At 40.5% G+C, this 13,231-nt stretch overlaps 1 protein-coding gene across 1 annotated transcript; it reads right to left on the minus strand.

Annotated features, from left to right (window-relative positions):
• On the minus strand, positions 1-5,058 carry LOC108020105 (vesicle-fusing ATPase 2). The gene is made up of 4 exons (XM_070995670.1): positions 4,791-5,058; positions 4,376-4,700; positions 2,517-3,482; positions 1-2,214 (listed from the first exon to the last, which is right to left on the minus strand). Exons 1-4 carry the CDS (start codon positions 4,898-4,900, stop codon positions 1,360-1,362), a joined length of 2,256 nt encoding a protein of 751 aa, XP_070851771.1. The 5' UTR covers positions 4,901-5,058; the 3' UTR covers positions 1-1,359.
• Positions 5,059-13,231: the final 8,173 nt, after the last annotated feature.

Below are 13,231 nucleotides of genomic sequence, written 5' to 3' on the forward strand. Positions count from 1 at the left end.
TACATTTTATGTAAACTCCATTTATTTGTAACTATTACATACATCTTTGTGCTTGCTATTTTTCTCTTGAAATACACAATATTTTTCCATAAAATTACATTTACAAATAACCCACACATTTTATAATTTCAGTTTAGATCGTTATTCAAAAAAGCTTTGATCAGATTCCACATTTCTTAGCCGAGACATAAACCTCCTTCAGCTAGTTTTGAAACCTAATATGATCTTGCTTAGGGATGTAAAGAAAATGTTGACAGATTTCATTTGTTTAGATGTTTGGGATTTAAAATTTGTTTGTATAAAATTTATTTACATCCCTAATTAGACGACGAACTGCAAATTCAACGATTTTGTTGAAATCCACATTTTGGAACGGTGTGAAAATACGTGTTTTACATGTAAGTTTCTTTAAACTATTAAGTTTCTTCAAAGACTGATTTTTGGTTTCATATTTTTCTACGTTGTGTGCCACTTGTCGGCTTTGTATTTAGTTATCTGTTTTCAGTTCCTGTTTTTTATCTGTTTCTATTAGCATGGTAAATGCATTTATCTTAAAAACTGTAAAAATTCAAATTGTTTGTAAAAAATTGTCATTGTAAATCTGTGCGTACATATCGTGGTAAAAATACTGCATTTATCCTTAGTCGCTAATGCGAGTTTTACAAGTTCGTTGGTTCCATAAAAGTTGAAAACGTATCAAATTATCTGATTATATCTTACAAATTGGTCTTCAGTTACGGGTAGGTTGTGCGCTTTGTTAATTTTTAGTAAAACATACGTGTATTAATCTGTGATTAAAATAAGTATGAACGTGTTATACGTTGTGGTATTCTGTTTTAAATCTTCTGTTTTAATTAAAAATATTTTACTTAAGGATTTATCCATGTTCAATATAAATAAAACTAGACACATGTGGTAAAACTAATACAATTAATTGACTTCATACTTCTTTTCAGTGAATCGCCGATTCAGTCAAATAAGTTTGAAATCAACTAATTTAAAAGTTCCTTGGAAGTATATCATTTTATCCACTATCATTGCATCAAATAAGCAACAAAATAATAATGTACTACTTTTTTCCCTTCTGTTTCGTCACTATTAAGCATTGAACTACCAAGAGAACGTCTTTAGATCCTTAAAATAAAAACAACATCAAAGTTAAGGTTCGATTTTAACTGATTTTTCCAAACATTCCGATAAAAATAAGTTAATTGTACCATTGCAAGTATAGGTATCTACCCTTAATTTTCACATCAATCAAATCGAATCACCCCAAATGTTTGGAAATGGAATGTAAGTGAGTTAGAAGGCGTCGTGGAGCTCCACAATGGACAACCGCAGCTCGGCGATGGGCGGTAGCTAGTGCGATCTGGCCACCAACTCCAATCCGCCCTCCTCCTCCATTTTGCTGAGGAACTTGATGACCCGTTGGTGGGGTTCCGATTGACGGATCATGTCGATTAGGGCCAGCAGCTTCTTGATGCCGATGCACACCCGCTTGCCGGCCATATTTCTGGCAATATTCTGCAGTTCCTCGGCACTGAAAAAATCCGAGTCTTCCAGCACGGCGAGCACATGCTCGGGGTTCAAAAGATTGGATACATGCAACACGGACGTAAAAGCCGGAAGCATTTCCATCTCTTGGAGGACATCTTTTCGGCTGGAAGTGCACAGGATAAGCAGTTTTCGACCTTTGGGCGGCTGCTTCTTTAGCAGTACCAGTAGGGCCTGCAGCGTGAGATTGGAGTACCTGGGTCCGATCGGCCCGTAGTCCAGTAATCTTTCCACATTGTCGACCACAATGCAGCTCAACGTGGAGCGGTAGGCGTCGTCGAAGATCTTGCGGATGTGCAGGCACTTGGCAGACTCCGTGAATCCCACCATATCCTCCGGGGAACAGACCTTGACAAACGGGAAATCACTCATCTTGGCCAGATTGGCGGCCAGCGCTGATTTGCCAGAGTTGGGGGCTCCTTCGATGAGAACGGACACTAGTCCAGAGCCTTCAGTGGCCTTCGCCTGCTGCACGGACAGCATTCCATCCTCCAGGATGTCATTGACCGGTGGACCCCAGTTTATAATGCCACGCGCCAGTAGATTCTCTAACATTTCCTGGGCGGCTCCAAAAGCGGGCTTGATGTCGTTGTCCAAAGCGTGTAGGAAATCGGCACGGGTTACTCTCAACTTCTCCATAGCCTCGGGATCCACATGAACCTAGAATTTTACACATAAGGAAATTATATAACAAATGTATTGAGAATCGATTCATTTAACCATTATAACTTTCACTTGGTATCCGACCGAACCGTATACGTCTTTTAGATTGATTCCTTAGCTTACTGCAACCGAAATTATATAAACGCGAGAACCGAAACCGTAAACGAAGGAGATACAACTGAAATAAATAAATATATCTAATAATTGTAACCATATGATTCGTACGCGACACACCCCGTATCCGAACTTATTGTAATCTTAACAACTACCATGCATTTGTAAACCTATATGAACCCTACCTTTGAATCCGCCTTAATTAGTCGGTTCATAGCCGTGGATTGGGCCGCTCTGACCAGTCCCTCCAGTTCTGCGCCACTGAAGTTCTTTGTCCTGGCTGCAATCTCGATGTTGTCCACATCGCTGGCTATCTTGTTGAAGTCCCGCATCCGTTTGGTATGGATGTTGAGGATCTGAACGCGACCCTGCTCGTTGGGCAAGCTGATCTCCATTTGAACTTCCAAGCGACCAGGTCGCAGCAGCGCCTCGTCGATCATGTCCCGCCTATTGGTCATTCCTATCACCAAGATATTGTTCAGCTGCTCCACGCCGTCGATCTTGGCCAGCAGTTGATTGACGACCGTATCGTGGACACCACTATTGCCTGCCACCGAGCCACGAGCCTTGCAGATGGCATCGATCTCGTCGAAGATGATGATGTGCAGTCCACTGTTCGGCCCCAAACGCTTCTCCTCCTCCTCGGCTTCGGCAAACAGGCGCCGGATATTGGCCTCCGACTCGCCCACGTACTTGTCAAGGATCTGCGGCCCGTTCACAATCTTGGGTTCGCGGGCATTCAGCATGGTTCCTATTTGCCGGGCCATTAGGGTTTTACCCGTGCCGGGTGGTCCGTACAAAAGGATACCCTTCACGTGTTTAATTCCGAGCTGCTCCACCAATTCCGGCGGGAAAACGCGAGAAGCGAAGGCGCGTCGAAAGATCGCATTGAACTCCTTGTCCAAGCCACCAATGCCCATCTTGCCAAAGTCCCAATCCGGATTTATGATCGACTGCCGCACAATTTTACCCTTGGAGCGACCCTGCAGATTTAGGACGGAGTTCTCGGCCTTCTCGAAGTGCACCACTGTGTTGCCAAGGATGCGACCGAACCGGACGTTCCGGGTCTTTGGGGCAGTATCCCCCACCGTTCGGGGATCCACTGCCTCCAGGGTTTTCACAGCGAGGCCCAGGAACTTCTTGTCTTTAAACTGTAAGGCAGTAAAAACATTTATTAGAAAAAAACTTTAGACCAGGGATAACATGTAAAAATTAGTTAGTTAATAAGTTAGGATCATATATGAAGAAGGGAACCCCAACAGGAACAATAATTTTACTTGGTAAAAACTGAAAATAATATGGCTAACATAAAATATTTAGTTCTTGAAAAGTCTACCAATCACATTCCATAAAAAACCTACATGGCAGAGAGCCAAATGCTTTCCTGACGTGTACAGCGCATACATTATAAATCTCGGTTCCTATAATGTATACATATTTGAATTTGTGAGGGTCTAACTCAGAAGATTGCATCACGGTGTCAATTAGGCCATTATTTACTAAAAAGATATATGACTCAGCATCCCCAGTCATTCTAGAAGTCAGTAAGATTCATGCATAGGTATGTACAAATCTGACAAATATAATAACAGATAAAGAGTTATTATAATATATATACAATGAGTTACAAAATACAATATCGTGACTAAGTAAATGGTTATCAAAATTTAATAAATAAAAGACTTGTGAAATAATAAAAAAGAGGTGCAGCTATCATAGAAATTATTAGATTATGGTATCCGATCCTAAACTATTTTAACAATATTGTTTCTGAAATTGTTTAATATCTTTAGAAGACTCTCCCTCTGTTTTAAATAAAATAGAAACCTCTCCTGAAATTATGATAGCAGATCTGAGGATCATTAAATTTCTAACCTATACTGTCCTATTTTCTGAGAGATTGTAAAGTAAATACATTTTTTAAGGGGAGTAACTCTACATTTCCACCATATTCTTGATATCAAATTGCCCTACCTAAAATCCAGGATTTTAAAGGGGAGTAACTCTAAATATCCCCCATACTCTTTATATCAGATTACCATACCTGGAAAACCAGGGTTTGTCCGACGGTCAGGGGCAATCCGGCAAACTGCATGAGGAACTCCTTGGCCATCTCGTCCGAGTCGTAGGGCTCCTGCGTTGTGGTCTTCTTCTGCAGGAAGTCCGTCTCGAAGGACACGAGTGTTATGAGGTCCGCACTGGCGTCGAATCGGTAGGGCCGGACGTCTATTTCCTGGTTGATGGAGAGCGTGGCCCACTTCCGCTGGACGAGCGAGAATCCTACGTGGCCGGGCGGCAGTTCCGCCCCGCTGATCTTCTCCAGCGCGAAGATGTAGTGCAGCCCCGGTCCCGGCGAGATGTCCACATATCTGGGGTGTTTTGGGGGGAAGGCGGTGTTGAGAAGCGTGAAAATCCGCCCACGTAGTCGCGGAGAAAACATAAATCCAAAGACCACTCACTTGACCTCCTCCGTGAAATCGGAACCATTCACAATGGCCCTGTTCGTTAGGGACAGTTCGTCCGTCGGGCATTTCATAGCCCTCATCCGATGCGCCATTTCAGTGGACATTTTCTAGGTATAATGCAAAGGTTTTACAGCTCAGTTTTTTTAATAATACAATCCCAAAATTGACTCAGCAATCAGCTGTTTATTGCAGCCCTGGCAGTGTATGTGTGTATTCGCTGCGAGTGGTGCTAACAGAAGCTGGCTGCTACGTCATCCAGCTGAGACCAGCTGTTAGCCATCCAATATTTTTCACAAAAGTAGTTTAAAACAACGAAAAAACGCTTTATAGAACGTCTTGCCTGTGGAGATGATCAGGGTCTCCAAGGCGACCTTATTTTGGAGCAGCTCCTCTGGCTGGAACATATTTCAAGCGTCCGTTGCGGCCATAATTGGACCCATCTTGGAGAGATTGGATCCACAGCATATGGAAGTGCAGAGGATAATCGGCTCGTGACTCCTGGGCGGTTGCTTTTTCAGAACATCCATCAGCGTTGGCAATACCATCTTTCCTCTTCCTTTTTCATGATACCATGGGGGGATCAGTCGGTCCACATTCTAGATAAAGAGGCAGCTACACCAGCAGACCAAGGCATTCCTTACGACTTCCTGTATATGCAGACATTGACATTATTAAAAAATCAGGCAAACATCAGGAAAAAAGTACGACCTCTAATCGCTCCCCATGACTAATTAGAGTTACGTTGCCCTCACCAAAATTCGACTGCTGTACCAACAGCATTTAATCATCCAGGATGCCAATGTCTTAGTCCAGCTCGTTTAGCGTTGATAGCGGGCAACCATCAAGGTTGTAGATCGAAAACTTCGCCTGCAGGAACTCCAATCGCTCCATTTAAGTCATTTTTATTGACCACGTAGTATTTAATTTTCATTTCAAAATTTGCTTTTCCAGTTGAATTTCCAAATTTTCCAAATTTGTTCCCAGGCATGCACGATCAGCTGTTTTAAAAGAATGTTAGCTAAACATTGATTATTTTACTGCAATTATCGAGATCGATTTTAAATTTGTATAAAACACAAACAATCGATATTAAGTAAGCTTATAAAGATATCTTTTTTCAAAATCAATATTTAATATTGTTTTTTAAATTGTCTGGCTTGGTTTTTGGATCTGTGAACATGTTAATTATCTCAAAAAAGTAAATACAAACCCAATCCCGACATGTATCTTCCAAGCTATTTTACATTTACTCTACATATAAGCGATAGAGGATAAATGTTATCAGCTTGGTATATCGGTATTTTCTGGGAAATGTATGAAAAAATAGTAGTTTTAAATACTTTATTCGCACTAGTCCAATATAAATGTGCGCGGGAAATTTAAATAAGAATGCGCTTATCGATAAATGACAAAAATAAAAAAGCTTATTTATAAAATACCTTTTAAGTTCCTAGCTGTTTCTTCCAAATGAGAATGCGGGCGGGCTTGACCGTTTTACTCAACAGTTATGAACAATATATTCATTTTATTTTTTTGGAGTTTATAGTGCGTAATGTTGTTTAGTATAAAAATGAATAAAATAATTTAATATTATAAACAAATAGAAATACCATCCTTTAAAAATACCAAAACCATCTTTAAGCAATCGATAGGCATCCCGATTTCAAGGGACGATCATTGCCCGTTACAATTTAAACTACTTTTTGATTTATGATATTCTTTAGTTCAGCTCTGTTTGCAGAGACCTATGCACATATTACAGAATCCCACTGGTTCCTCCCCGCTTTTCGGTTTTTTCTGTTCGATGGCTGTGCAATTATTTTCAATCCAGCATTTTTCTTCGTTTCTTTGCCGTTGACCTCGCGCAGTTAATCATTCGCATCGATAATTGGATAGTGGATGTCTCTATTCGTTCTGGCTTCTCTCCCAAATTTATAGCGTGCATTATACTCGGACAGTTTAATTGGGTATCGACATTTATTAATTTGTCCGGCCTGCTTTAGTATAATGCCGGTAATTTGTTGGCCCATCCGAATTTGACCACTCAAGGCTTTCAACACTCTACGTCCGCTCAGTTTCCCTTTTTTCAGGCCAATCCATTTGCATGCTGTATGGGGAAGAGACTCTCGCGTCAGCTATGCACATTAATTAGGCCGCTTCATTAGACACATGTCCATCAAAAGTGGCCCAGGTCCAGATCGTGGTCGTGGTCGTGGTCCAGAGCCCAGCTCCAGACTTGACGACTGCGCCGCCGGCTAGGGAATATATATATATATATGAGTCGGTATATATCCCGATCACCGATCCTCTCGTGTTGCCTGTTTTATGTAATTAAGCCAGGCGCTCACTATTTAAATTGCTGCCGGGTGGCGCGGGGAAGTCAAGGAGCGACACTGAAACGGAGACAGAGCTTGGGATTCAGCACTTAAAAAAACTGGCTTTCAGAATCCACTAAAATTTGTGGTAAAAAAAGTATTTTAAATCGTTTGGCAATCATAAAATTTGTACCTTGAATTTTTACAAATTAATCTTAAAATAATATGTAATTCAAAAAATAATGAAACAAAAAATAGCACTTGAAAAAAATTGGCTTTCGAGGTCCAGTGAAATTTGTGGTAAAAAAAGTAGTCAAAAACGTGTGGCAATCAACAAAATTATACCTTGAATTTATACAAATTAAAACTTTATAAAATTCCAGTCATAAAATATTGAAACAAAAATATTATAATGCTATGTATAAATTATAAGACTTATATTTTATTTATGAAATATTTTTAATTCCATACAATGCCCTAACTTTTATTTGTTTAAGTTGTAACGTTAATATGATTTTATTTATTTTACAAAACCTTGGTTCAAATTCATAATATTCCTACTGTAAAAAACAAGAGAACATGTAAGCCTATAAGCCAACATTTTATTTAATCTCAATCAAAAACAACCTAAATAATTTACTTACTTATGTACTTACTAATTTCTAGTTGGCTATGAGATGCTTTGTGTTTTCTAAATCAAAATAAATATTTTTCTAATTAATAAAATAAATATTATGTCAAACAAATCTTAATTTCTATATTTTCTTGTCGCAAAGTTACTTCATTTTTTGGAGTGCAACCCATATGCGCCTGGGTGTATCACGAATTGGCAATTGAGGGCCAGCTGAATCGGCTGAAAGCCCAGGCCTTGGCCAAGTGCAATTTGCGGGTAGGGCAGCAGCCTCCTCATCGAGATCCGCATCCTCATCCCTGAAACTGGAGGAGCAGACTCGAGGCTGGAGACTCGAGACGTTCGCTCGTCAGCGCTTGAGCCAATAATTATGGTTATTAATCGGCCTGGGAATTGGCTGCTAATTTGCAGTTTAGTTACAAATTCTGGCCGCCAGCGTGCAATTACCCGCTTAAATTATAGCCTCAAAATAAACAAAACACCGCAACGCCAACGAGAATCGCTGGACGCGATGGTCAGTTCACTTTATTTCAGAACAGAACAGTTCACAAATCGGGAAAAGGTCACACCAACAGGCACACAGGAAAAAATTATATTAAATATTGCATTTGTTAATACATTTTGAATTCGACATTCTGATCTCATTAATTAAAATATCTCTATATTGTAATCTAAATTCGAGGTATGTGTGCACAACTTGATGTTAAAACATGGTATATATCATTTCAATCCTACCTAGTAAAGTATTTATATTATTGTGTGTTATCCTTAGGATTTCAAATTTAAATATTATTATGATCTGTTCGGTATTCATATTTAACACCCTGTTTTAGTACCTAAAACTATTTTAGATTCTTTTTATGTTAAAAAGAACAATACAATCTAACTTCATTTTTAATAAATATTGATATATTATCATTATATAAAAAGGGGTTCTTAAGACACCCTAACAAACATAATATGGGAAAATTAGTATTTTTTAGTAGTATTAGTATTTTTCTGCGAAGGAATCATGCTCTGTGCAGCAACCAGGCACATTAAGCCTTATGCGTGTTTGCTTATCACGAGTCTTATCGCCGATTAGGCCGGGTCAATACCGCACATCAGCTAATGATGCTGCCAGTTCGGGGCTGCCAGTCCGCCAACTCCTGGAACTCGTAATTAGACGCCAGTTCTGGGGCGTTACTCAATCAAGAGTTGATGGCACAACCCCCTTTCCGTCCGGAGCGGCGGAGCATCATCACCATTATCATCATCATCACCATCATCATCGGAGGAGCAACTATCCTGCCGCATGGTGATCGGTGATCGGGCCCAACTACAACATAATTTCCAGACGTCGACGCGTCGCTCTTCCAATTTCGGAGGCGCGCTGGCAACACTTTTGGGCCGCCAAATCAAATCGTGTGCTGTTTATTTAAATAACCATAATTTACCGCACCATCCAGATCCAGGGCCGCTCTTAACCCGCTCCTGCCCCGTTGGGGCTATTTATTAACCCACACACTCAACGGATCCCAACTGCACCGGTCTGAACCGTGGCGATCCTTGACTTTTATGGCCTGGCACATGATTTTCCCGGGCTGTGAGAACATAAAAATTCAATTTAATATGCTCCCCAAGATCTTCGTGGATTCCTATACCATCGTTTCCCCATCTGATTTAGCTGGAAAGCGTTTTGTCTTTGAATTTCTGTTCACCATTGTGGCCCATATGCAATCAACGCTGGTTATGTCAGCCCATCTAAATTTGTCGTGGGTGTTTGTTTGTGGGATCTTTTTGTCCATAATTATGGTTTTGTAGATTCCAATCGGAACACACCATAAAATCTGATAGGGATTGCTCTATTTTACGTTGCATACTTTTTGGGTAAACGGTGGAAAAGTATATTTTAGAGATCATTTCAAAATTGCTTGTATATAAACACTCAACATTTCAGAATTTGTAATCAAATTTTTTATTTTATGAAAGGAATCTATTACTTTTATTATCAATCTGTTGGTAAATGCTTTGTCTCCAAATATGATCATTAGATGACTAGTTCCAAATAAATCCTAAATTTATATAGCGGATCCTGACTCTAATTTAAGTAAAGTGCAGGTATTTCCATCCATTTTTAATCCTACTAAACTATCAATTCTTCTTTGTTTACATACTTTACATATTAAACCCATCATATATCGGTTTTGGCCAAGTGCCAGGACATAACGCACTCCATGCCATTATAAACAATTTATGATCCCACCGGTTGGGAACGTCCGAAAGTGGCCAAGTAATTGGCCAAGTCGCTGCGTCCGATAATCTGCAAAGATCTTTTGCCTAAGTGGATCTCTAGTTGGATGGTTGGTGGACTCAGCACGTCAAGTTTAGAAAAATGAGCTTGTTAACGCTCCATGATGAGCCCAGTTAGTGTCTAACCCGGAGCCAGATCGATACGATCCGATCGTTCTCAGATGGAGATGGATGTGGATGTGGATGTGAATGTGGGGGCAGGGCAAGTCGCCCTATCCTATCGTATCCCATCCCATACGATCCAAACCGAACCGAGACTCATCATTAGGGCCCTGTGTAAAATTACAACACGATAACACGTAATCATTAGCGTTGCTCCGGGACGGTGTGAGCAAACAATTTGAGGGGCCTCAGTCAGCCAGTCCCGAAGCGAGGGAACCCAACTTCGATTTGCAGTTTCATTATCAAACGGGCCAAAGAACATAATTTGACTAAGGCCAAACATTTGGCAACAGCAACGGCAAACGGCAAACGGCGAGAGGCCAATTTGCAGTTCTCGACGGACTGCCAGTGGTAGTCCGTCTATCGATCACGTTTCGAACTGAAAGGCACGACCATGACGACGGAACCGCCGATCTGCACAGTGGTGGAGGGATCCTAATAGAACTGGTTAGTTTTCGACTATTTTATACTACTTCTTAAGCATTAGGTAAGTTTATGGTAACCATGTGTGTGTTTTAAGCGGTACATAGTAAATACTAAAGATGAAATACAAAATACTAAAAAATTCTATAAAATACTAGTATCAAATACCATTTTTATAATACACCCTTAAACCAACCTATCATTATAATAAATGGTATGAAATCCAAACACTGAAAATGGTAATGGAATTCAAATAACACAGATTTAAGCAATTATAATTGTTAATGACCCGGTTTCTCATCTTTAGGTTAAACTAAAATTGGACCTCAAAAATATAAAATACCATATGTTTTCCTATTTTATAACCGATTTTTACAGCACCCACAACAGTTATTTAAAACCATATTTTAAAATAGGGTTAAAAAACCTTTACTTTATGTTTTAAGATAAGCTATGCTTTAACCTCAGGTTACAATTTTAAAGCGGTATCCGTTAATATACCTTATAAGAACACCTACCACTGTGCGATGCGTCTTCGATAATGCGGCGCTTTGTGGTTGCAGTTGCAAAGTTTGTCCAAGACGCCATTGGTAGAACTGTGGAGTGGTTGGGGGCGGGTTGGGACGAGGGGCTGGCTGACAATTTAGAACTTTTATGCAATTAATTGCAACAGTTTTGTGCCAGGAATGTGCCCCGGAGGCACCACTTCCTCCGTTCCCCCTTTGCAAACGATTCTGAACCGTTGCTGCTGCCGTTCTAACCACTTTTGGGCCGTTAATTTAAAAATTGTGCTCACGTTCCGGCAATTTGCTGACCACCCACATGCAAATCCAGCGCCAGAACCCCCATATATCTTCGATCCTTTTCTGGAGGGGGATTTATACAGCCAGAGAGCGCGATTCGCAGAAAATTAGCAGCCCGACAGCGAGTGAGCGCAATGCAATTTGCAACGAGCATTTGATTTGATTTGATTCGATTCGAGTTGCGGGTTTCCGAGTTTGCATTGGGCCCAGTCTGCTGTTTGCCTAATTTGACACTCGGGGCTGTTGTGCAATTGGCCTTATAAGTCGGTGGGTAGAACCCACCAACCCATCGATATGTGGGTGCGGGGCTTTGTTAGCTTTCCGTACTCAAAGATTGGCTCTGGCAATGGGTGCTAATGCGGGGTTTTGTCTCGAATTGGCCATCTTGTGTGTATGATTGAATCGACTTGTTGCCGGAATTATGAGTGGCTTGATCTGCGATTGTTTTTCTCGAGATTGTTGGCTGAACAGCTTGTTAGCTTAAATGCCAACTGGATAATTATTTTTAATGAGCCGCATTATAATAAAGGTGGGAGGTTCATAAAAATAATGAAGTAATGCATAGCTCTTTAAAAGTTGAAAGTAAATTGAATTGAAAGGTTGATTAGTCAGGAGGGCTAGTACTGTGAGATAACTAATGTAGTGTTAAATATTCTTAATTTATAATATTTAACAGCCAGGGAATGCAGCCATGAAATTCCCTGACAAATTAGCAGAAGAACAAAGTAAAGGCCTGGCCAGAAACCAAAAACACCGGAGTCGTATTCAAATTTAGATTCCGATCCACAGAGCACTCAAAGTCACAGTCGCAGTCAGCAAAGCGACAACAGCAACACGAGCAACAGGCAACAGGCAACATGCAACAGAACCTGGCAACATTTGCGATTGCTGGCTGGGCTTCCTTGTATGGGCTGTCACAGCTAGTCGAAGTGAAGAGTCCGGCTTTGGGAGAAGACATGCTCGGAGGAGAGTCTCCCGGCCGAGTTGGTCAGTCTGGCCGGGCACTCCAGTCCGAGTCAATATATATTCCAAAAGGAATTCCGCAAATAATTGCAGAGCGGCCAAAACTTATGGCGATTGTGTGGCCGACTGGGCATGCAAGGATCACTGAAAGAAAATGAACGGATTAAATAAATATTTATTCATGGTGAAATATCATTTAAAAATGGGGACACTCTTTCCCGCAAACTTTACCAAAACACACTTTTAAAATGAGTTTAGAATTTAAAAAGAAAATCCCTCTCTCAACTTTTGACTCTTACCCGGATGTTGATTTTTTTTGGTAATATCATTTTTTTATTAGCTTTAATTTTTAATGGCCCTGTACTATACTCTTTTTATATTAATTAATAATAAATGGTACTAATTACTAATAAATGGCACTAATATTAATGATACTAAGCGACAATTATTTTATAAATAGGCGAAAAGTAATATCTTTCTAGAACTTGAGTCATTTATCTTTGTGAAAAGTGTGATATAATTTTTTTACTTCAAATAATTGCTTATTTGGAACCTTTTTTTTCAGTGTAAGCTGGCCTAACCAGCGGGGCAGTTCACGTCGCATACATCACGTGCAGCCAGCAGCCGCGAACAAAAACAAAGCCTGAAATAAAAAACAGCAGAAAAAAGGCAAACATTTCGAATGCAAATAAAAAGTCGCGCCAATAAACTAGACTTCGCGACGGCGGCGCAGACTCAGACAATGGCAATGCAACTGGGAATGGGAATGGGATTGTAACTGGGTTCCAGGGGGACCAGGAGGAGGAACTGGGACCTGGCCACCGACCCTGCAAATCCGCGACGTCA

Source organism: Drosophila suzukii, chromosome 3 (genome assembly GCF_043229965.1).
Source record: "Drosophila suzukii chromosome 3, CBGP_Dsuzu_IsoJpt1.0, whole genome shotgun sequence".
NCBI lineage: Eukaryota > Metazoa > Arthropoda > Insecta > Diptera > Drosophilidae > Drosophila > Drosophila suzukii.

Excerpts from the sequence above, each read along its gene's own strand:
- LOC108020105 (XM_070995670.1), bottom strand. The coding sequence starts at position 4,900 with ATGTCCACTGAAATGGCGCATCGGATGAGGGCTATGAAATGCCCGACG. Across the intron at positions 4,701-4,790 it reads GATTTCACGGAGGAGGTCAA|ATATGTGGACATCTCGCCGG; the intron begins GTGAGTGGTCTT and ends AAAACACCCCAG. Across the intron at positions 3,483-4,375 it reads GACAAACCCTGGTTTTCCAG|TTTAAAGACAAGAAGTTCCT; the intron begins GTATGGTAATCT and ends ACTGCCTTACAG.